Source organism: Lissotriton helveticus, chromosome 12 (genome assembly GCF_964261635.1).
Source record: "Lissotriton helveticus chromosome 12, aLisHel1.1, whole genome shotgun sequence".
NCBI classification, from domain to species: Eukaryota; Metazoa; Chordata; class Amphibia; order Caudata; family Salamandridae; genus Lissotriton; species Lissotriton helveticus.
In genome coordinates, this window is record NC_136073.1 from 673360461 (window position 1) to 673382548 (window position 22088).

Genomic DNA, 22088 nt, shown 5'->3' on the forward strand with positions numbered 1-22088 from the left:
CTGACAGGCCTACCCGGAGAATACCGCGAGGTGGTCGGACGTTTGTGACCTAGATTATGAAGCTTACCTCACTCGCCAACAACAGACGGAAATAGGCTGGGACAAACACTGACAAGGTTGCTGTGCTCGGAGGTCCCTAAGACACTAATAGGTGCTATACGAGACATCACAGGCTATGCAGTCAACACTCAATCAGATATCAATGCCGTGTTTGCTCAGTATTATGAGCGGTTGTATTCTCCTCCCCCCGGAGCCCCCTCTTGACCAGGTTTAGCACTATTTGCAAGGAATGACCCTTCCCAGCCTAACCCCGCTATAACTGTTTAACCTGGGGCAACCCCTCCAGATGGAAGCGCTCCAAACAGCGATACGACAGATGGCCCACGATAGAACCCCTAGCACGAATGGCTTCCCTGTGGAGTTTTACATGATGTTCAATGATACCCTGGTTCCCAAATTGTTGGCCATGTACCAGCAGGCGCATGACCGAAGCATACTTCCGGACTCGCTATGAGAACCCCCATTGTAGTATTTCCAAATCCAAGCAGGGGCCCGCTCAAGTAAGGCTCTTACTGCTCAAAATGGATTACAAAATATTAGGCAAGGTCCTTGCGAATAGGTTGCTAATATTGCTTGAAACCTTGTTCCACCCTGACCAGTGTAGTTTCCTTCCACAGAGGACAATGTGCTACAAAACACGTTGACTGTCATATCATGGGAGCAGTGGCCAAAATGGATGATCTTACAGTAGCGATCGTGCTGGATTTCTCAAAAGAGTTTGATAAGCTAAGCTGGTTATGGTTGAGGGGTGGAGGGCCCAGAGTTTCTCATTTGGGTCAGATAACTATATACGGAACCGTAAGCTAGGGAGCACACTGGAAGTCATAACTCATTATTTTGGCATAAGAAGGGGTACCCGTCAACGTTGTTCTCTTTCAACTGTACTTTTTGCTCTAGCCATGGAGCCCCTAGCAGTTTCACTGCGAACGAGGAGCCCAGCCTGGGGCACCTGGGCAATGTTCACCACATTGACAAAGATCTCCTTGATGGGAAACCGAGTCGGACCAGGAACTCGATCCGACAGTCCATGCCCTTTTGGACATAACTGCCTCTCTCACCTATGGCACGTGCATCTATTGCGAAGTTGCTGGTCCTACCAAGACTCCTATTTTTTCGCGGTGCTACCAGTACTACTAACTAGATCAGATTTCAGAACTCTGAAAGGGCTGGAGAACGATCTCGTGTGGAGAATCACTCTGAGTGACATACCTGGAGTTGTACTTTGCAGCTGCGCAATTGCAGTGGCCCATTGCTCTGGATAGTAGGCGATCGGATGGGGAAAAGTAAATTGGTGAAGGGTGATATTGGCCCTTAGATGTACTGGACTGGCTGCTCACACCAGGTGGACTGGCTCAAGGGATGGGGAGACTGTTGCATATAGCCAACCAGGTTTGGATTAGATACATGCAACCCATGTGGAAGGGAGTTCACTATGTACCACTACTACCTTTGTGGGGTGTGCCAGCCACCAGGGCTCTACTTGGGGCACTTGACCCAGCCCCTTGGCAAGAAGCAAGGATAACGCAAGTGGGTGACCTCTATGGAGATGGTATACTGCTCTCATTTCAGGGCTTGTAAGAACTTTACGATCTAAGGTGCAGTCTAAACTTGTGCTGGCAATTCATGGTAAGTGGGCGGTGGGACAGGGCAAACAGACTGTGCACCTGGGTGTAGGAGAGTAGGACCTGCTTACTATGGTTACCCCCACTTTTTGCTGGTGTTTCACTGTTTTTTTAATTTAGTCTGGCTGGGGCCCTGCTAACCAGGACCCCAGCCTACCTACTTCCTCTCTAAAATGATTGCCTGTACATTAGGTACACTCCAGATTGGTTACTGGGTTACCCTTGTGAGTCCCTAGTATATGGTACCTTAGGTACTAAGGGCATAGGTACCCCAGAGGCCTACCAGGGGCTGAAGCATGTATTATGCCACCCCTGGGAAGCCTTCCAAAATTGCACCACAGGTCTGCTACTGCAGCCTGGGTAAGGTGGTGCATGCACCCCTTACTAATATATACGTTACCTATATCAAACTTTAATCACTGACACATATAAACCTATAAGTCACTCCTATGGCAGACCTTATCAATCCTGAAGGCAGAGTGCTTGGGTTTGTGTGAGAGGGTGCCCATGCATGAGCTGAGCCCCTCTGCAGCTTTCGGAATCCCTTCCTTATAGCTGTTCTGTTATACAGCCATACCATATACTCTTAAGTGCATTATAACCGCGCAGTAAATGCTAACTTTGGAATGACTGCATGGAAACATGTCGTGTTTGGAGTAAACCTCTTTGGAATCTATGTCAGTCATGGTTCTTATACCACTTTCTTAATATGTGGTTCAGTACGCCCCTACGGCTCAACGTATATTGTGCTAATTTACTGTGTGCTAAATAAGTTTACTGAATGTACTTTTGCCTCTAGCCTCATAAAGAGACTAGAGGAATGTGTTGAGAATAAATACATATATTTTATATATATATATACCTGGTGTGGTTCTCCTTTCATTTGGTCATTCATGAGATTATAGACTGGTAAAACAAGCCGCTTTACAGTCCTTCAAGACTTAGCCTGAAGGCTGCTCTCCACAGCTACCACTAGGATAGCTTTCTATATAGGTTGTCTTTAAACCTACCATCAATAAGGGTTGTTTAGACTGGTGCAAGGTGCCCACTAGAATAGTGGACTGCATATGCCAGGCCAACTTGTCACACTGGGCCTACAATGCCTCTTGACACCCGGGTTGGGCAGTAGGGTGGTTTGTGTGTTATATGCGGCACTACAGACGGGAGATTTGGCATATGCGCTGGGGAGTAACCCCAAGTGGGACGACTCTCTGGGGGTGTTATTGACTCCTAAACAGTGGGCCATGGCTTTGGAGCAGGAGAAACACGTTTTCGCCTAATGCACAGCTGAAGTTTATGCAATTCAGTTATTTAAACCAAACCTACCTTGCGCCACACCGCCTACTTGCAATGTACCCGAGGACTTCCTCTGCTTGTCTGCACTGAGGACATGCATATGCTACGTTTATACACATGGTTTATGAGTGCCCTCTACTAGTGAGTGCCTGGACACAAGTCATGTACCACTTTTCAATGGTGAAAGACATATGCTTGCCACCTGACCCACGTCTGTGCCTTCTTGGGATCACCAAGCGTACCAAGCGCAGTGAATACTACCTCAAATTGGTAGATCGTGAATTTGTCCTCTTCAAACGCTTCATCGCTACATCTTGGAAGGCTTCACACCCCTCTGCGATCGACTGCTGGCTCCGGGTTACGCATAGGTGGTTACTGATAGAGGGGGAACTATGCCACACAATCAGTGACTGAATGGGGGAGAAGGCATGGTTATGCTTTGGGACACTTGTGTCCTCATTGTACAATAAAATGAACTAGCACCTAGTCCCTGTTAACATCTGCTGGACAAAAACTTCCAAGAGTATCATATCCAGAACCAATGCACATACTAGTGCCAGCACAACTAGTGCCAGCAATCCGAAGCTCCTAGGAGGGCTTAGACTATGGCTGCTCCTTCTGTCCCCACCACCCACGCGCGACTAGATATTAACCCTCCCACTTTGCAAGTTATATCGGCTGTGCAACTTCCTATTCTCTCACTCACCATGTGACCGTAGCTCCAGTGAGGGGTTTAACAGTGTTCTTCGGTTAGGTGTAAGAATTGCTAATTTATGTTGGCACTCTAAATGGCAGGGTTAAAAAAAATCCAGAGTTGTATTTTCCTCATTCCGTTCTCACGCTCTTTCATCTTTTAATGAACACTGTTGTTTGCGGACGACACCCTTCTCATCGCCAAGACTCCACAAGATCTCCAGAAGCTTTTGACCCGTTTCCAGGACTTCTGTTTGGCAAGGGGACTGGTGATCAATGTGGATAAAACAAAATACCTGATCATGCACCCACCGCGGAAACCAGGACGCCCTCCAGTCTTGAACTCTGTCCCTCTTGAGAAAGTTTCCGAGTTTGACTATCTGGGAATACGCCTGTGCGACACTATGAGCTGGACGTCACATATCAACAAGATGGTCCTCAGCCATAAAAGGGTAGGGGGTGCGTTGCTAAGGGAGTATCGCGCCTCATCCAAACAGTTTGTGGCGCCCGCAATTGACATTTATAAAGCAAGAGGAGTTACCTCCGCACTTTATGGGGCGGAGTTATGGGGCCTTTGTAACTTGGAGTCCCTATCCAAGTCAGAGAGCAAATTTTTGAAAGACCTACTTGCTCTCCCCTTGAGCACTCCCACAGTCCCGGTATGCTTAGACGTGGGCTGCAAGTCGATCAAGGACCAGGCTCGTCTCCAGCCGTTGCTATTATGGGCTCGCCTGTGGAGGGTTCCAGAGCTAAAATCATATGCTGACGGGCTGTCCGAGGTGATGGAAATGGGGGGCTGGCTCAAGATCAAGTGGCTGAGGGAGATAATAAACCTCTTGGGGGAGTTGGGCTTGGGAGACTGCAGGGTTACAAAATCTGCCCCACCCAAGGTTATCTTGAAAAAACTGTATTGGGACTGGGTCTCCTCCCAACTTATTGGTAACCCACACCACTGCAATTCGACCGCAGCATTTCTTAAAATTAAGGACGTGGTGGCCTACGAACCCTATCTGGATTTGATCACCATGCCAGTTGATAGGGCTCTTTACCTCAAGTTTAGATTAGGCACTCTCCCGATTGGGGATTTCTTATCCCGATGGAAATCGCCAGTGCAGCTATCGCCCTTTTGTGCCTTCTGCCCTACAAGGCCTGAGACGGTGGCGCATATCCTCTTTGAGTGCCCTGACTATATTCGTCCAAGGAGGTGCTGGCTCAAACCCCTATTTAAACGCCTAGGGACACGTGAACACTTGGTGGCGTTACGCATTTTGTAAACTGACACTTCCCCTCCCATAGTTTGTGGTGTCTCCAAATTTTTAAAATGGTCATGGACACTCCGCAGAAACAGATTGTCTATCTCAATTTAATCTAGTTTTAACTAATTTATTTCATGCATAAAACGGCATTTTTACTTGTTCTTAACTTTTGAGACATTTGTATTGTTCATCTGCAGTTTTCAATTATATGTAATGCTTTTAAGATACAATTGTATATCGAAATAAAGCAACAACAACAACAACAACAACAACTTTTAATGATTCTATACAAGATTGTTCATGCTGCGATTGCAAGGAGGCGCTGGGTGGATTATAACTACTGTCTCTCTGGTAGTACTTCTTGATTTTGCCAGTGATATAAATGGAAGTCTTGTTTTGAAATGTCAATAAAGACATTAAGTCATTGGGCAATGCAGAGGTCAAGGGGTTACATCCAAAATGCATTTCAGGAGGTACTTTCTTGAGTTCTGAATAGGTTATAAATTATGTTTCAGAAGGCTCTCTGCAAATGAAGGAATTGAAGGAGGAACAGGGTCAGACTGAATAGTTTGTGTTAATGGAAGAAATCTCATATGCAGACAAAGAGTCTAAAGACAGGAATAAAATAGAGCATGGTGAAATATAGATTCAGAGACAGAGGAGACTGTCTTCTCAACTTAATCATGCAGAGTAAAGAAGTTAGTCTAGAGATCATGGATCATTTTGTTTACAGACCAGAGCCTTGAGGTATGTTAAAAGTTGGAAGACAAAAAAACAACTAAAGTCAGGGATCATGGCAACATTCAGTACGCTACAAAGTTGAAGATATGCCATTTGGACAAGACATTTTATTTTTTCCACAGGAGTATACAGTAAAGACCTTACTAGAACTCATGAAGTTAGAAGTGAATGAGAGAGAATGACGGATGTTAGGGAAAGCAGGTAGGGATTTCAAGAGTTCAGCACAAGGACGCCAGCAGCCCTGCCTGCAACAGATGCGAGATTCTCCTCTAGAAGAGTTTGTGGCAGAACTGGGAATCGAGCAGGATTATCTTGTTGTCTCCTTTTTGATGACATTTTCCCTACATTGCAAACACAAGGAGAAAATGGATGGAGCGCTGAAACTTTTCAGACACTCACCCTAGTCACTGATCTGGGTTGAATCCATTATCGTTCTTTAGCTCATTTCACGACGCCAGTTCAGACCCAGCCATATACAAATCAGTCTGGACCCTGTGGCTCATGGCAACAATCCAGCCCGAACTGCGAAGCCATGTCTTCCCTGGACCAGAAACAAGCATCCTGGGACCGGTTTCGGGGTAACACCCTTCATCAGCCAGGCTAGCTTGAATCTGGCTTGGCATTTTGGGCGGGACTGTACCCATGAGGCACATGGTCTGAAAAGTTTCAGGGCTCCGTCAATCATCTCCTTGTGTTTGCCATTTTCCCTACAATGGCATCTTGTATTGGTGGGTAGTGTTCCTCAAGATGAGGTGACTAACAAGGGTATTTCTCCTCCAGATTGCAGTGATGTTTGTTTGCCTCAAAGGGACTGATTCGTGGTTTGATATATCTATCAGTGCTGCTTGAATGGAGTTAGGTGGTCTTAAAATATTTTAAACTAATTGCAGGTCACTGAATGAAGTTATGAAAAGGGTTGCTTTCAGAAAGTGTAGGAAGGTAGTCAAGGGTTTTGTTTACAAAGAGCTGAAAGTGCCTAGTATGCATTGATTTTTGCAGCTACAGTTATTGTTTTTTGAAAGATGGGTAAGATCCCCAGAAAAAGTTAAGAGTCAAAGAGACGTGCAGTTGCATGGGGTCATGGAGATTCCAGTGGGTGCAAACAGTGCAGTGAGTATCGCTGGAAAGGATGAAGGCAAGATGGTTACTAAAAGGCTGTACTCAAACAATGCAAGTTTCATACTTACATGACTTGCTTATCCTGGACATTTTTCATAGGGACATTTAGCAGGTTCACATTAGACAGAGAGGAACTATCTCCTCCTCCTAGTGGATCCAGAGCCAGCAAGCCATTTAGGTCCCCATTGTAGGAGCTGCTGGGATTCCCCCGGTCTTCGTTGGCTGATTCTAGTAAGGGAAAGAGATAAGTGATCAGTCCTGGAAACTACCCAAACATAACTTGTTACAAAATAAAAAATAGCAACAAGCCCATAACTCTCAATGTCTGCAAGATAGGTACAACTTAAATATAGACCTCCCAATGCAAATGGCCTAGCCATTAAACAAGACATGCCAAAGGGATCTGTAAAGAACGTGTGTTTCTGAAAAGTGCACATCTATCAGATAATAACTAAAGCGCGTCCTAGTCCGGGACCCAACAACATCCAAAACAAAGTTTAACATTCAGAATGTGAGTTTGGTTATATCTCGGCTGGCAGACAAAACAATGAAGAAACCTCATTGTGATAAGAGGCACTACAAAAACAACAAAAAAACAATAAACATTATCTGCAGTCAACCCACTCACCCTCATCAGCACCCAAATGACCAGGGGTAGGGAAACTAGGGTTGCTGTGGAGAAAGAGACATTCAATAAACTTCAACAGTACTTTCTTGAACGATCCCTGGGTTCATCCAACCAAATCCTAAAATATGCTTTAATTCAAAATCAGGCACAGTCCACACTTCAAGCATTCAGTCACAGATTAAAATTCTCTTAGACACAAACGTAGACACAGATCAGCCATTCACAATCAACACTTCGTGTGTGAGGTGCATTGACAGAGCTGTCAGTTGATCTCAGCGCTGCTACACGCTGCTGAGACGCTGCTGGGTGCTGCTGCGTGCTCGAGTTTAGACCCGCGAGTTGGAAAACCTCACCCGACCTGACCCAACCCGGTTCTGGTCCCGGTCCCGGTTTTCGGCACGGACGGACGGTGCCGCGACACTCCCAGCCAAGCAGCTGTGGAGGCGTGAGGGAGACTCGGAGGAGTAGTCGAGCAGTGAGCCTCGTTGGGGCCTCTTTGGAGCGCTCGAGCGGTCGAGCTGTGAGCTGCAGCCGAGGTGATATGAGGAGATGCGGCAAAGCGGTTGCATTGTGAGCCGCAAGTTGAGTCGGACCTCTCTTGCAGACCAGAGGTCGGAGTGACCAGTGACCAGAGAGGGCGGAGTGGAGTGCGAGTTTGTGCGATCATGGCGCTTGGTGTCCGGAGCTCGGAGGGGGGAGTGCGGCGTTCCGAGCTGCACCCGCACCCGCATTTCACCACTGTGCTCACCTCTGCCCTCACGGCAACTACGGACCGGCACTAGTGGCATATGTGGACGCTGGGAGAAACAACGCCACCACCGCCACAGTAGTTGGGCGAATCACCGCCGTAGAGCGCAGATCGCCAAGCGGTATCAAGACCGCCCGAGAGCTGCATGCGGTTGTGAACGCAGACCTCAGTCGCGCTGAGACAACAACACCGCCGCAGCTAGAGGTAACCGCAGACGAATTCCAAGGTTGTAAGCCGGGCAGGTTGGCCTGGTTTCCAGTCCAGCTCCCTCCTGAGCCACAGACCGACGAGTTGGCGAGACCGGCGGCGCACGGAGCGCAGAGCTGGTAGGTGGGTTGGCAGGCTGGAGGGCTGGTGGGCGATCCAAGCCTGGAGATAAGCAAAGGCAGAGAGTCTGAGCCCCAAGCCCCAAGCCCCAGAGCCTAGAACCCCTGTGCCTGAGCCCTGAGAGAGAGCCCTGAGACAGCCCAGAGAGAGCCCAGGCAGAGCATCGAAAAGTGTGCCACACCGGTGGTCAGTACATGCTCCCGTTTTCTAGCTTAAGCCACACGTCACACTCACACTGCAGGACAGGAAGGACAGAGGCAGTGTGTTTAGTAGAGTGCGCCAGAGAGCTGTGAGCTAAAGCGATACATAGACTGCTCCAAATAATATCAAATAACATCATTGCCAAGGAAGAACAAAGAAGGGGTAAAAGAAGGGGCAGAAGCCCTTACTCACGTAAGGGGTCACCAACGAATAAACCAAAGTAAAATCCCCAAAAAAAAAAAGGGGGGGGGGAGCAACGGCAAAGAAATGAGGTCGGGGAGGACACGAAGAAACACCCCGCAAATAACAAAAAAGAAAGCCAAGACTAAAACCTCTACTCCCTCCACTGAGGATAGCACGGTCACCACATTAATACCCCCGATCTACTCCATCTTTGGTACAATGAACTCTACCGGCAAATTTACATTCTTAAAAGATCCAGTATCCGCAATGTATACAATTCCAGCAACACCGAATGGTCTTCAAAAACCAATGTCTCCATGCAAACCAACAAAAACAACAGACACAGGGGCATCACAGTCTTGTTCTAACTCGACACCAGGGAGGAAAAATGAATCGGATGAAATAAGCAACTGTGTACAAACGGCTCGGGAAAATACTAAACACCTGATACAAACATATGCGCAAGTGCACATGGAAAATAAAAACCAAGACACAGTCTCAGGACAAGTAAATTACCAAATACCACCAGGAGCAAACAATAGAACTATGGACGACGCAAGTGAAGGAACCTCACAAAAAATGGAAACAAGTAAAAAAACAGAATATAAATGATAGCACAACCACAATATTTTTTCCACCAATATTAGACATAAATTTGGATCATTTAATGGTTGAAAGTCAAGAGGTCTCTCGCAGTAACGAAGGGCAGTGTAATATCAGCGCCAACAATGAAGCACACAATGTATATCCCAATAGTCACTCAACCCCAAGGCATGAATTGTGCCCAAACCAGGTAGCAATAAACCTCAATAAAGAGAGAAAGGACTGCAAACTACCTTGGGGGGGCCCCAACTTCAAATGGATAACAAAGGTATTACACAAACACACATGTGCAGTCTGACGATAAAGCAAATGTACTTAACTTGGATCAAACACAACACCACAACCAATCACTAGCAACGAATGTGGAGTTCCAGGGAGCAACATTTAAAAATGTAAACAATACATCAATCTTGGAAACCTTAAATACAAACATAATTGAGATATCCAGTAGGCTGAATCATTGCGTAGATGTTGAGGACGCGGATGGGTCTCTGTACCCAACGACAAGCCTCAGTGTAAAGGGCCTTAAGGAAACCTCAGTAATTGAAATCTCAAGTGTTTCAGCGGGGATCGACCTAGTTACATCAAAACGTCAGGGCAAACCACACAAAAAAGATGAGGAGCCGAAAACAGTCAGGACCCTCAATTTCCAGGCATTTTGGGAATCTGGCATAACTCATAATAAAGTGAACCAACGCCAGCAAGAACAAAGGCAAGAATTAAATAAAAATCTGGAATCAATATTCACACTACATAGTGCACTGGGGAGCATACTGGAAACCTCAATTAAAACTTTAAACATGCAGTCTGACAATTTAGACATACAAATGCAACTAATGAGCTCCATGGCGGAATATATATCCGCTATAAATAAAAAACTAGATACTATGGTCATCACATTAGATATGATCCAGGAGCAAATCCGTCCATGGGGACTATCCAAGGCATGTAGCTGCAACCCCATATTGGAAAAATTGAAAGATCTGCCATCCATACTGAAGGATATTCTGCAGGAATGTAAGCTTGCCAATCAAAACAACATCAGCACACTAAATGGAAGTGACCTTATTTCCTTTGTGCAATGTATAAACCCTTTATCCAAGGACACAGTTACACCCAAAAAGAGCAATAAAAATAAAACAGCATTGTTGGTACAACAAACATTGGATCAAAGAATAAAGAATGATGAATTAATAAAGCTAAATGACGTTCCATCAGAGAAAACAAAAATATCAGGAACCAAATCCCCTGTCGGAGACTCCAACTGCCATAAACCAACTGAGCAAGACCAACCTGAGCTGGAGGGGAAAGAATATCAGATAAATCAAAAAGGTCTATCAAAGCGGCAAAAGAAACGAGCAAGAAAAAACAGAAATCAGCTCGTAAAGTGTCCATCTGCCGAGAAGCAGCTGTTGATTAGCTACCCCATTTTCAATTGTGTAAAAACACAAAAAAAACTGAATTTGATCCAAACCTGAGTGCACAAATACCACCCACAAGGGCAAAGAACAATTGTAAAGATCTGATGCATACATCTCAAAAAGAGAGAACCAAATCCATGCACAAAAGACCAACCGACCAGACGAATAGGGTGTCATCTAAAATACCTACGAATCGCGAGGGGATTGCACAACCACAAACTTTAGGTACTAAAATCAATCTTATGACCTCATCGTCTGTCTCAAGTGATGTGGATCCGAGCATGGAACAAGCGGACAGCGACGTAGCAGAACAAAATGAACCAGCAGCGAGTCCACAAAGTGACCTGCAACAAAAGGTGATTATCCCTAATCAAAAAGCGAGTACTTCGCAGCAGAGTGAAAAAATCAACATTAACAAGCCAGATCAAAATAAGCATGAGGCCTCTAAACAGGGATGCCAAAGGATGGTCATTAAAAGCACGGAAAATAACAAAAAGGCATTGCCCATCCAGATCACCATTCCAAATGCCAATTGTAGATCAGGTAAAAGTGATAATAAAAACGTCAGGTCAATCACAGCCAAGGTAGATAAGGGCTGCTACGATCAATTACAAGTAATAATAACTTCAGGGAATAAAGAACCACAACAAAACACTGAACTAATAAACGCAGTAAAACTTGGACCCAGTCCCACATCTGTCGCCAGGGAAAAAGGGCATTATATACAAAATGGCGGCCCAACACGAGATTGCAAAGATGGAATCCCCAAGGCCAGTACGTCAACCGAACAGCCTCAGAAGGACGTCAATAAGCAAATTATAAAACACCAGTGTGTTGACATAATGGGCCATGGAAGCCATAACATAAGAAGGACTTGGCCAAACGATAACGCACGCCTCACCAGTGAGGTAACACCAGACCTGAAAACCGCAACAGTAGGAAGACTACTCTTCATTCCAAATTACAAAGTACAAGGTACGCAAGACTATTTAAACCAAGGAAATATCCTACACTTGATATCCACAATCACAAGTCTCAGCCAAATAACAACAGCTGATCTACTTTCAATAGAATTTATCTCCCTTGGAGACAATGTAGCAAAGGAAGGCACAATGACAACATGGAGTAACGAGGGAATTGTCAAGAGCATACTTTCTGAAACCATCAAATTCGAGGAGTGGGGAATTAGTTTGAAAGAAGAAGCAAAACCGGGTTATCCATCTCCTCTCCTAAGAAAGCACGGCAAAAGAGAAGATCACACACGGGCAACTCAACCCACGCATTCAGTACTACATGGCGCCAGGGGAGCAGAAAATGACAACAATGATAGCCGGGGACTGACACAGCGCGTTAATGTCGATTGAACCAGTCGCCAGGCAGGCAAAGTAGAAGGAAATTCGATCAAACTCCTCTCTTGGAACATCGCAGGAGCAAAAGAAATTTTAAATGATACCAGAAATGATACCAGAAAAACAGACGCCTGGGGCATGTATGACATCATAGCCCTCCAGGAAACATGCTTAATGGAGCCAATCGATGTACCAGGTAGATTATGTTTCCATGCCAGCGCGACCCAAGCGTTACGGTCGTGCTAAGGGGGGACTTTCGGTATACATATCCACTGCACTTAATATCAAGGCCTCTCAATTGCCCACATCATCGGCAAATATGCAAATCATCAAACTGGATGGGATGTCCCATAGCAAAATTGGAACAATAATCCTAATCAATGTATACGCCAGCCCGAAAAATACACCTACAAAAGAGCGCTTTAAATGCATCAATAATGTCGTTTCCAACTTCCGCCTTGAACAACCAAGATGGGATATTATCTTGACAGGCGATTTTAATGCCAATCTTCTGCATTGCTCGGAAGAAGAGGATCACATTATTACAGCAAATGAGCAGTGGGGCGTAGAATCTCAGGAGATTCCATCTGCAAAGAAGAGGGATACAGCTGGTAGGCAATTGATGTGGGATCTTGAGCATATCGGGCTACGGGTGTTAAACGGAAGATACGTGCAAGATAAACCACTTTCTACAACCTATATAGGTCACGGAATAAGCACAATTTTGGACTACACTATAGTCACACTGCCCTTGCTAAGACTGATAAAAAAAATTCAAATAATCAGTTCATTAGATAGTGACCATTCTATGCAGCATATCGAAATAAAATTGACTCCTTCAAGGTACCAACAAGTACAAACTATGGTAGGCGAAGTATCTACAATCAATCTGAAGCGATTGAGATGGACAAGTACCACCCTGCCACAAATAGCGTTGGATGCCAAGAAGGAATTTCAATCCTTAGTCTCGGATAAAGATCTGTGTTCTGAGACTTGGACAGATTACTTAAACAAGCTACCCAGGACAAGTATCAATATTAAAAAGAAGGCTAACCCAACAACCAGTGCTGCCTTTTCCACAGCCACACTTACACTGAGAAGGCGCCTGCGGAAATCCACAAGACGAGCACAAGGCCATAAGGCCAATTCAAGTGCTTGGCAGGAAGTTCAAACAATACGGAAACTTTATAAGAAGCTAATCTGGACGGAGAAAAAACATCAAGCCAACGAGTTCTGGACTAAAATGTTGCATAACATAAAAAAATCCGACACCAGGGCCTTTTGGCTGCAAGTTAACTCTCCGAGCAGATCAGCACAAGTCCTAAGTATGACCTGCATAACCGAAAGTGCATGGGTCCAACACATAGTCGACACCTTCTCAATAAGATCAGCATTGCAGCAGCCAGCAATTACATTGAGTATAGTGGCCTCGAAAGATATACCTTATGACTGGTCAAACATGTACAGAATCCAACAGGAAAGTTTAGATCAATCGTTTCGGACTAGCGACAAACTCCAAATATCACAAATCATCAGAAGAAGTAGGCAAGACAGTGCGCCAGGACCAAATGGCATCCCGCAAGCAATTTACAAGGAGGACCCACAATTTTGGACTGGTACATTCAACCACTTGTTCCGATCTATAAACAACACACGTCAGCTCCCAGAAAGTTGGAGGGGAGCAATTATTAACCCAATTTACAAAGGCGGAGATCGCAAAAACCCGGCCAATTATCGGTTGATAGCCCTCATTGATGCAGAAGCTAAATACTACGCATCTTTAGTACTAGCGGATCTCGCAAAATGGTCTGAAACCAACAAAAAAATCCCGACAAACCAGACAGGGTTTCGTCGCGGAACAGGCACGATGGCAAATATAATGGCCTTGAGTCTAATCGCGGAAAAAAGTTTACAAAATCACCAAGCACTTTATACCTGTTTTGTAGACTTCAAGGCGGCCTTTGACCGTGTTAGCAGGCATTTACTTTGGCATAAACTGAAGCAGCAGGGCCTGCCAGACTCAATCTTAATTCCAATCATCGACCTGCACACTAATACCTGGATGCAGGTAAAGATTGACAACGGACAGCGGCTAACACGAAAGATCAGTACCTCAGATGGTCTAAAACAAGGCTGCGTGTTGGCACCCCATCTCTTCAATTTATTTATGGCTGATTTAACATCAAACCTGGATCAGATCAACGCTCATCCACCACGGCTAGGTCACCTGCGTGTTACACATCTATCCTATGCCGATGATGTGGTTTTACTCAGCCAGACGAAAATTGGTTTACAACGCCTACTGCAAGAACTGACCAGATACACAAAATTAAACCTATTAGAAATAAACAGCAAGATGACCAAGATTATGGTTATAACTCGCCGTCATAAAGCGCCACCAACTTTCGCAATAGATAAGAGCAAATTGGAAGTGGTGGAAAGTTATAAGTATCTGGGGATACAACTAGACACGCGTTTAAATTTCGCAACGCACTTGAATGCCATCGAAAAGAAGGGGATTGCCTTGCTACACGCTTTCAGCAATTTAGCAACTACATTTTGAGGCCCTATGTTCAATCCGCTCCTAAACGTAATGAAAGCTAAGTTATTGCCAACAATATCTTACGGGAGCGTACTACATCATGGGAAGAGTGCACAGCTCATAGAAAAATACAAACAAAAATCTACAAGCGTGTATTTGGTCTGCCAATTAACGCATCACCCGCACAAGTGCGACTTGAATTTGGTCTGCAATCTCAAGTTCTGCTAAAAAAAATATGAGACTGTCAAATTTTGGTACGATGTCTGGATGAACCAGGAAATAGAGATTTATCGTGCCATGTGGGAAGCAATTCATAACAGTCCTAATTCCCAGTATACCAAATTTTTAAATCTCTCTTTAGAAACAACAGAATTGGCCCCACTTTGGGAAACCAGGCTTCCGGTACCATTGTTCAAACAAACAGTAAAGAAGTTGTCCAGTAGGCATTCTTTACTTAACGATAAGACATCCTTGAGTCATCGTGAACACGCCTGGATGACAATTCAATCATATACAAAGCTGGTTCCGGCAGCATATTTACAACTTGCTTTCTCAACGCACATCAAATCTAGATATCTTACATTGAGGCTGGGTAACCTCCCAACAAATTTTGATCAACCAAAATGGCGGATGCAAGAAAATAAAGGGTGCGAATTGTGTGGAGCAAGAAAACAAGACTTAATTCATCTGATCTGCATCTGTCCTGCCATGAATTTGGAACGCCGGAGCAGACTAAAGTCAAAGTTTAATGAAATTGGAGTACGTACCTGTCGGTCTGCTATCATACAAACACTTTGTTCTGTGGACCCTAAACTAATTTGCGGAGCAGTCCGATTCATAACTAAATTTGAGAAAAAGAGAGGAACCTTGGCAAAGTCCTAATCTCCATCATGAACACGTACATTAAACATGACTGTTCTCCCTGTCCCAGACACGGCAATTTTTAAGCACAAGATTGATTCTTAACAAATTTTACGACTCACCACCTGCTTATCTGCTGTCTGATGTTTATCTTCTGCTTTTAATTATTCAGATATTTTATATTTTTGTAAGGGTTTTTATTAATTGTACAATAAAGTTTGTTTACCAGTCAATCAACAATAATATCTTTTGTGAAATCTCAATGTACATGCTCCTCATAGAAAAGTGTTTTAAGACCATGTTGTTTGCAGAGCTGCTCTGTACAGGATCTTCACTCATACCATACACAAGGGCTCTATTAGTCCTGGATAAAGTGCAGATACTGCTACACTTCAAACTATTCCATCCATCTAGTACTGGATTCATACTGTTAGAACAATTTGTTTATAAAAGGGATGGATTAGCACATCCTGTCAAATGCAGTTATGCTGGTGACTATTCCCTTTCCATCGAACTCACAGCACTTGGGACAATATAGTAGTAAAAGTGCCTCCTAGGTGCTATGAAACTTTGTTCTTGGGCACTGTGCCAGAGAATTCGGTGTACTTCATGTATTGTTAGTGGCTGCCCTAAACATTGGGATTGTATTTACATGCTCAGGACTAGGATTCTAATCTGTGCCTTGCAAACCAAAGATTTTTCTAGAGCTTTTCTATCAACACTCCTGTTGTCTTGTGCCTAACTGTCCAAGACAGCATGCAAGTGACAGTCAACTCCATGATGTCTTCACATGCCACATCCCAATCTCTGCAACTCAGTCAGCCTCCTTCCTTCGTATCTCCAGGCCTACTGGCTAGAATAAAGACTTCATTGACAAATTTTGGAATCTCTTCACCACCACACTCATCTAACACACCCACATCACCCTCTGAGAGAACGCATGCGTGGAAAAAATTTAAAACAAGAGACATCCTCTTTAACCCCTTCAAAACACTCAACGTGGTACAACACATTAACCAACCAACACACTCCATAGGTCGCATACTCAACCTAGTATTCTCGATACAACCAACAATCCACTGCAAACCACCAATATCCTTGTATGGGACTGACCACCTCAATGTCCTCATCCCCTTGCTCAAGAGACCAACCAACTGAGGTCGATACCAATAGAACATCAAATCTTTAGATCTCCAAATATGTTCTCCTCGACAACCTAGAGCTTGACCTTACCTCTCGTCCTGCCAATACTATTCCAAACAACTTCAATGTTTTTCTGAAAATCCATGTGGATTCCAATGCACCAATTAAAATGTGAAATTTGAGGGGCGTGGCCAACAACATGGCCGGCTAGGACGTGCTCCTCGGTAGCTCCTGGCGAGCTGCTCTGAATCAGACGTTAAACGAATGCCAACAAGCCCCGTTTTGATGAAAACGGACACTTAAGGGACCCAACACACGCTGGGGTCCGCAACTGCACAATACCACGGCCGAGAATTGAGGAAACTCGGAGCCGAAGTTGGAGAGAGCCTGGAACCGCGATCCAAGATGGCGGCGGCGCCCTGAGCGGCGGTGAATGCTCCGGAGCGGAGAGGGCGGATGCACACCGGGGACGGGAGGTGGCCGGAGTCGCTGACAAGAGCCTGGAGTTGCCGGTGAGGGATCCGGTATAGAGGGGCGGCTGGAGTGAGGTCCTGACCCTGACGTACAGAAGGCATCGGGGCGTTCCGGTGCCGGCCCAGACGAAACCCAGAAACCCAAAAGCTGCCGCAGGGCCGCGAAGGCGTGAGAGTGAGGTACGTCGCGGGGGGATCGGACCGCGCAGCTAGAGGCCCGCGGCACCCGGCGCGACGCGGCGAAGCCAGCCCGCATTGCCTCAAGACACCAACACCCGGCATCACCAGGATGGAGGCGGGCGAGACGGCTTGGGACCCCCTCCTGGATGCAGGGATCTGACTTGAAGGAGTTACGCCGGCGAGGGGAGGCCTAGTTTCTGAGCCCACGGAAGCGAAGGGACCCGGCGATCTGAGGTGGCCTGACGCCCGGCCCCTGTCCTGCTGGGCCGAGTCACCGAGAGCCTGGGGAGAGGCCTGCGGCGCCCGATGCCTGACGGTGCAGCCTGTGGGAGGCACCCTAACGGTCCGTGAGGATGCAAAGACGAGGACCGAGAACGCCGGAGTTGTCATGTATTCCTATAGGTTCTGAATCGATCCCCCTATTCCTGACCCTATTCTAGTTAAACAAACCAACAAGTTAACTAGCAGTCAGCCCATGAGGCAGAAAACCCCCATGATGCAGATACCGTTATCTGACGCAGTCACACTACGGCACAGGAACGTGTTATCTGATTAGGTCATAACGCTTGCGATCTAATTAGACAAGCGATATTCCTCCAGCCCCTGATAAGGCATACGGAGTTCTCATAACAAATCAAACCTATGACAACCTGGGCAAAACCCTGCGGCCATTGTTTTGATTTCACCGAGAACTTCAGTAAAAGAATGTGCTAACGAGCAAGTCGTATGACATCCTTATTGACGTATCTATGTCCATCCTTACGTCAATCTCGGCACCTTAAAGGTATAAATATTACCGATCTTGCCCTATGCAAACACACGCGTGGTGACGAGACGGAGCAGCCATACTTGCCGAAGCCAAGAGCAGAGCAGACCCCGCTGGCAGCAGCCCCGCCTTCCTGACGCGCTGAGAGACGCGCTGCTTTCTCCTGCCGAGAATCCAGCACCGGCGTTTCTGGGTAGCCCTCGCAGGCAGCCTGGAATATCGAGACCAGAGAGAGAGATACCATTCCTCATTCATCCTAACTTCCAGGTACAGAACTGAATGACCCCTCACAGAGAATTCTTTAGTTATTCACTTGGCAAAACAAACTTAACTTAAACTGTAACTTTCTATTCCCGCCCACGTATTAGACTTAGGTCAGGTACACGGGGTAGGCGTATCTAGAAACACCAGTTGAGTACGTTTAGTCAAATGTATATGTGTATGTAATATATTTTATTCATTTTAAAACATCTTATGGCTTAGAAACCATATCAATGTTTTTACAGTATTATTTTATACTATTGCTTTTAATGTATGCACTTTACTTAGCTATAAGTATTGCAATAATATCGATCCATTTCTCTTGTATGAGAAAAGAGACTGATCAATAAATAACACCTTTTTATTGAACACGCCCGTCTCTTCCTTTTCTCTACATTCTGATGAGACTAAGAATGCACGTACTGACTGAGTAAAATAAATTGCCTTTTGTTCACACGACTCTCGAGATATACTCTTGATTAGGGGAGAGCAAAGTTGTCATGTTCTATGGTTGTCAGAAACTAAATCCCTTCTTGTCTAATCAGGGGAGTTAATTCTTTCCTGAACATTCGAGAAAGTTTCTAGTGAACTCTGAGCTAAGCTGGCAAACCCAAAACTTTAAGTCTAGTATCGACAGTAGTAGACCTAGTTAACGTCTGGCCTAGGCCTTTACTGCTGTAGGTATTATTCCAATGCGCAGAGCCTATTGGGATGATAGGAACTACACTACATGGCGCCCAACGCGTTTGGAAAGGGCGATAAAACTAACGCAAGACATTTAGAGTAACTCAGTCGTGCTTTCTCACTCAGACCCCTTTTCCCAAATACTCCAAAGACGTCTGGAGTGGGTGAAAGGTTATATCCGCCAGACCTCGCAGGAGGGAACTCCTATGTATGGTTCTTGGTATAGTCAACGTTGAAGGATACACTGTTCCAAAATATTGTGCATCTAATCTTTGTTTCCATAAGAAACCTGATCTGCAAACAAAAGAAATAACCTTCAGGACAGTAAAATGTCAGACAATGAAGAAGAAAGAGAGGCAGTTAGATTAGCAGCTGAACTCGCAGCGGCTGATGCTGCAGCACTAGATGCGGACGGGGATATAATACTCATCCCGGTCATCAAAAGGAGATCTATAACCCTGAAACTTATAGAAAATGGACTGACACCTAGAGGTGGCACAGTCATATTCGTAATTGAGGCACACGAATGTCGGCAGACAGAGGTATACTATTCATGGATACATTTTCCAGCAGCAAATGCTGTAACAAAGTACTTCCACTATTACAAAATAGAGGAACCTCCTAATGAGTACACTCCTTTCGAGGAGGTGGAAGTACCACTCAAATTTCAAGAGCATTTGCTCTTATTTGATGGCGCCCTAAAACATAACAATCACATCACCAGGCTCGGTCCTTTAGGTAGACCAGGAGCAACGTGGCCGGTCCTAGCCGGATACACACCACATCCAGACATCGATGGGATGTCTGCACCAAACCTTTTAACACAGCTAAAACAATTAATAAAAATTCATAGACAATTAGTTCAGTATGTGATGCGGACATCAACAATTCAGCCAGCGATTAAACTTCCACAGCTGACCCCTCACCAGGGGAACACAAATAAAATTACACCACAGAACATCCAATCCTGCCTAGGTAAAGTACCGGCTAAACGGGAACAAATACCATTCTGGTTGGCACAGAAAATTACCCAAATAGAGGCGGTGTTTCCCGACACCACCCCGCTAGAAAAGCACAGGATTCGGACTATCTGTCTCCCAATGGGAATCGCACCACACATAGAGGACTGTGACACTGGGGGTACAGTCTTTGCTTCCATCTACACAAAAACGCACGGTGTTCCATCCATTTCGGTAATACCAGATGTGCTAAAACAAATTCAAGATGAATATGGTCCTGAACCCGCTTTAACTCTTGGTATGAAATTACTAAAAGACTTCAAGCAGGTCTCGGCTATATTATTAGCCAACATAAAGGGAGAAGCAGCAAACGTGGCGATCCGCCAGAGGTTAAAAGAGACAGATATAGCAGACCAACCAGCTGAAATTGCCAGAATCATAGAAAAATCCTATGAGGAACTAGGTAGAGATAGTTTAGGTGGAATACCAGTAAAACCACAACTGACTGAAAGTCCAGAAAAAATATTTTTTAATAATAATTCACCAAAAAAGAACTAGGATGGTAACAAACAATCCAATCCTAAAGAAAAGAAATTCCAGTCCAGAGGAAGGTCTCCTAGGCGAAGAGAGAAATCTCCGAACCAAAGACACAGGTCACCCCAGAGTGACCCCTCTGGGAAAAGATATAACCTTAGAAATAGGGATAATATAAAAAAGCCTGATAGATATCAAGACTTTGATACCCGTCCCTCTCAATCTTTTCAGACTTCCTCGCAGAAATCGGAAAGAAGAGGACGATCAGAACAAAGAGAAGAGCACGCCAAGTCCAAAGACAAGGAACCTGCTCAGCTAAAAAAGAAATTACAATTTCCAAAAAAGAAGGTAGCCAGTATCAAGGTAGTTAACAATGCCGAGAATACTGAGGACACAACTGAAAAACGGAGAGTGGGCTCAGACAATGCTAGACAGTGCAGCAGAAGTGAGCATAGCTCGCAAAGTCCTTATGAATCATCTGGAGACAGTGGACACGAATGAATATCTTCAAGTGGAAACTGCGGACACCAGAGTTAGCAAACCTCAAAAGATATACGAGATAACATTACGTATAGAGGGAGATAAGACTAGGAAAATAAGGGGACTATTTTGGGATAACCTATCCGAGGGCTATGACATCCTTCTAGCTGAAAAAGACTGGCCACCAGAGTTTGTTAGGGAGTGCCCTCATGGCGAAGAAATAATTATGCCTGCCTTCTCGAATCATATCCCGATTCATAAAAAATACACACTTGCCAGAAAATGGGCAGTGGCTTTAGCTCCTGCCTTATATAAAAATCATGTAGGATGGGATGAGGACTCTCCTCCTCACAAAATCCAGTTAAAATCACAACCAACTGCACAAAGGCAGTACCCAATTAAGCAAGAAGCTAAAAAACAGGTAAATGAAATACTAGATCAATTAGAATACCAGGGGGTGATTGAAACTTGCACCTCACAAATGAACAACCCTTTGTTTCCGGTCTCCAAACCAGACCATTCATATTGTCTAGTTTTGGATTACCGACACCTTAACACATGTTGCAAAACTTTTGCAGTGCAAAACTCACACAGTGCTGCACTAATGAATAACATAGTGCGCAAAAAATACAAAACAACCTTGGACATCTCTAATGGATTCTTTTGTCAAAACATAGCACCAGAGAGCAGATATTTAACTGCATTCTCAATAAATGGCACTCAAAAACAATTCTGTCGGTTAGCCCAGGGGTACAAGAACAGCCCGGGGGTATTCTCAGCGAGAGTAACAGAATTACTACAGCTATATGATGATGAAGCATTATCTTATGTCGATGACATCTACTTAACAGATGATGACTTGGAGACTCACTTGAAGAGAGTGAACACCATAATACTTGGGTTCGCAGCAGAGGGTTACAAATTCAACTTTAAAAAATCCAGAATTGCCCATCTAACA

The 22088-nt window shown here is 45.0% G+C and overlaps 1 protein-coding gene across 1 annotated transcript in view; it reads right to left on the reverse strand.

Annotated features, from left to right (window-relative positions):
- The window catches only part of EDC4 (enhancer of mRNA decapping 4), a 734765-nt gene that overhangs the window by 668526 nt on the left and 44151 nt on the right, over positions 1-22088 (reverse strand). Inside the window, exon 2 of the mRNA XM_078670461.1 lies at positions 6856-7015. Within this exon, the coding sequence (XP_078526587.1) occupies positions 6856-7015 (160 nt within the window). The remainder of the gene's footprint in view (positions 1-6855; positions 7016-22088) is intronic.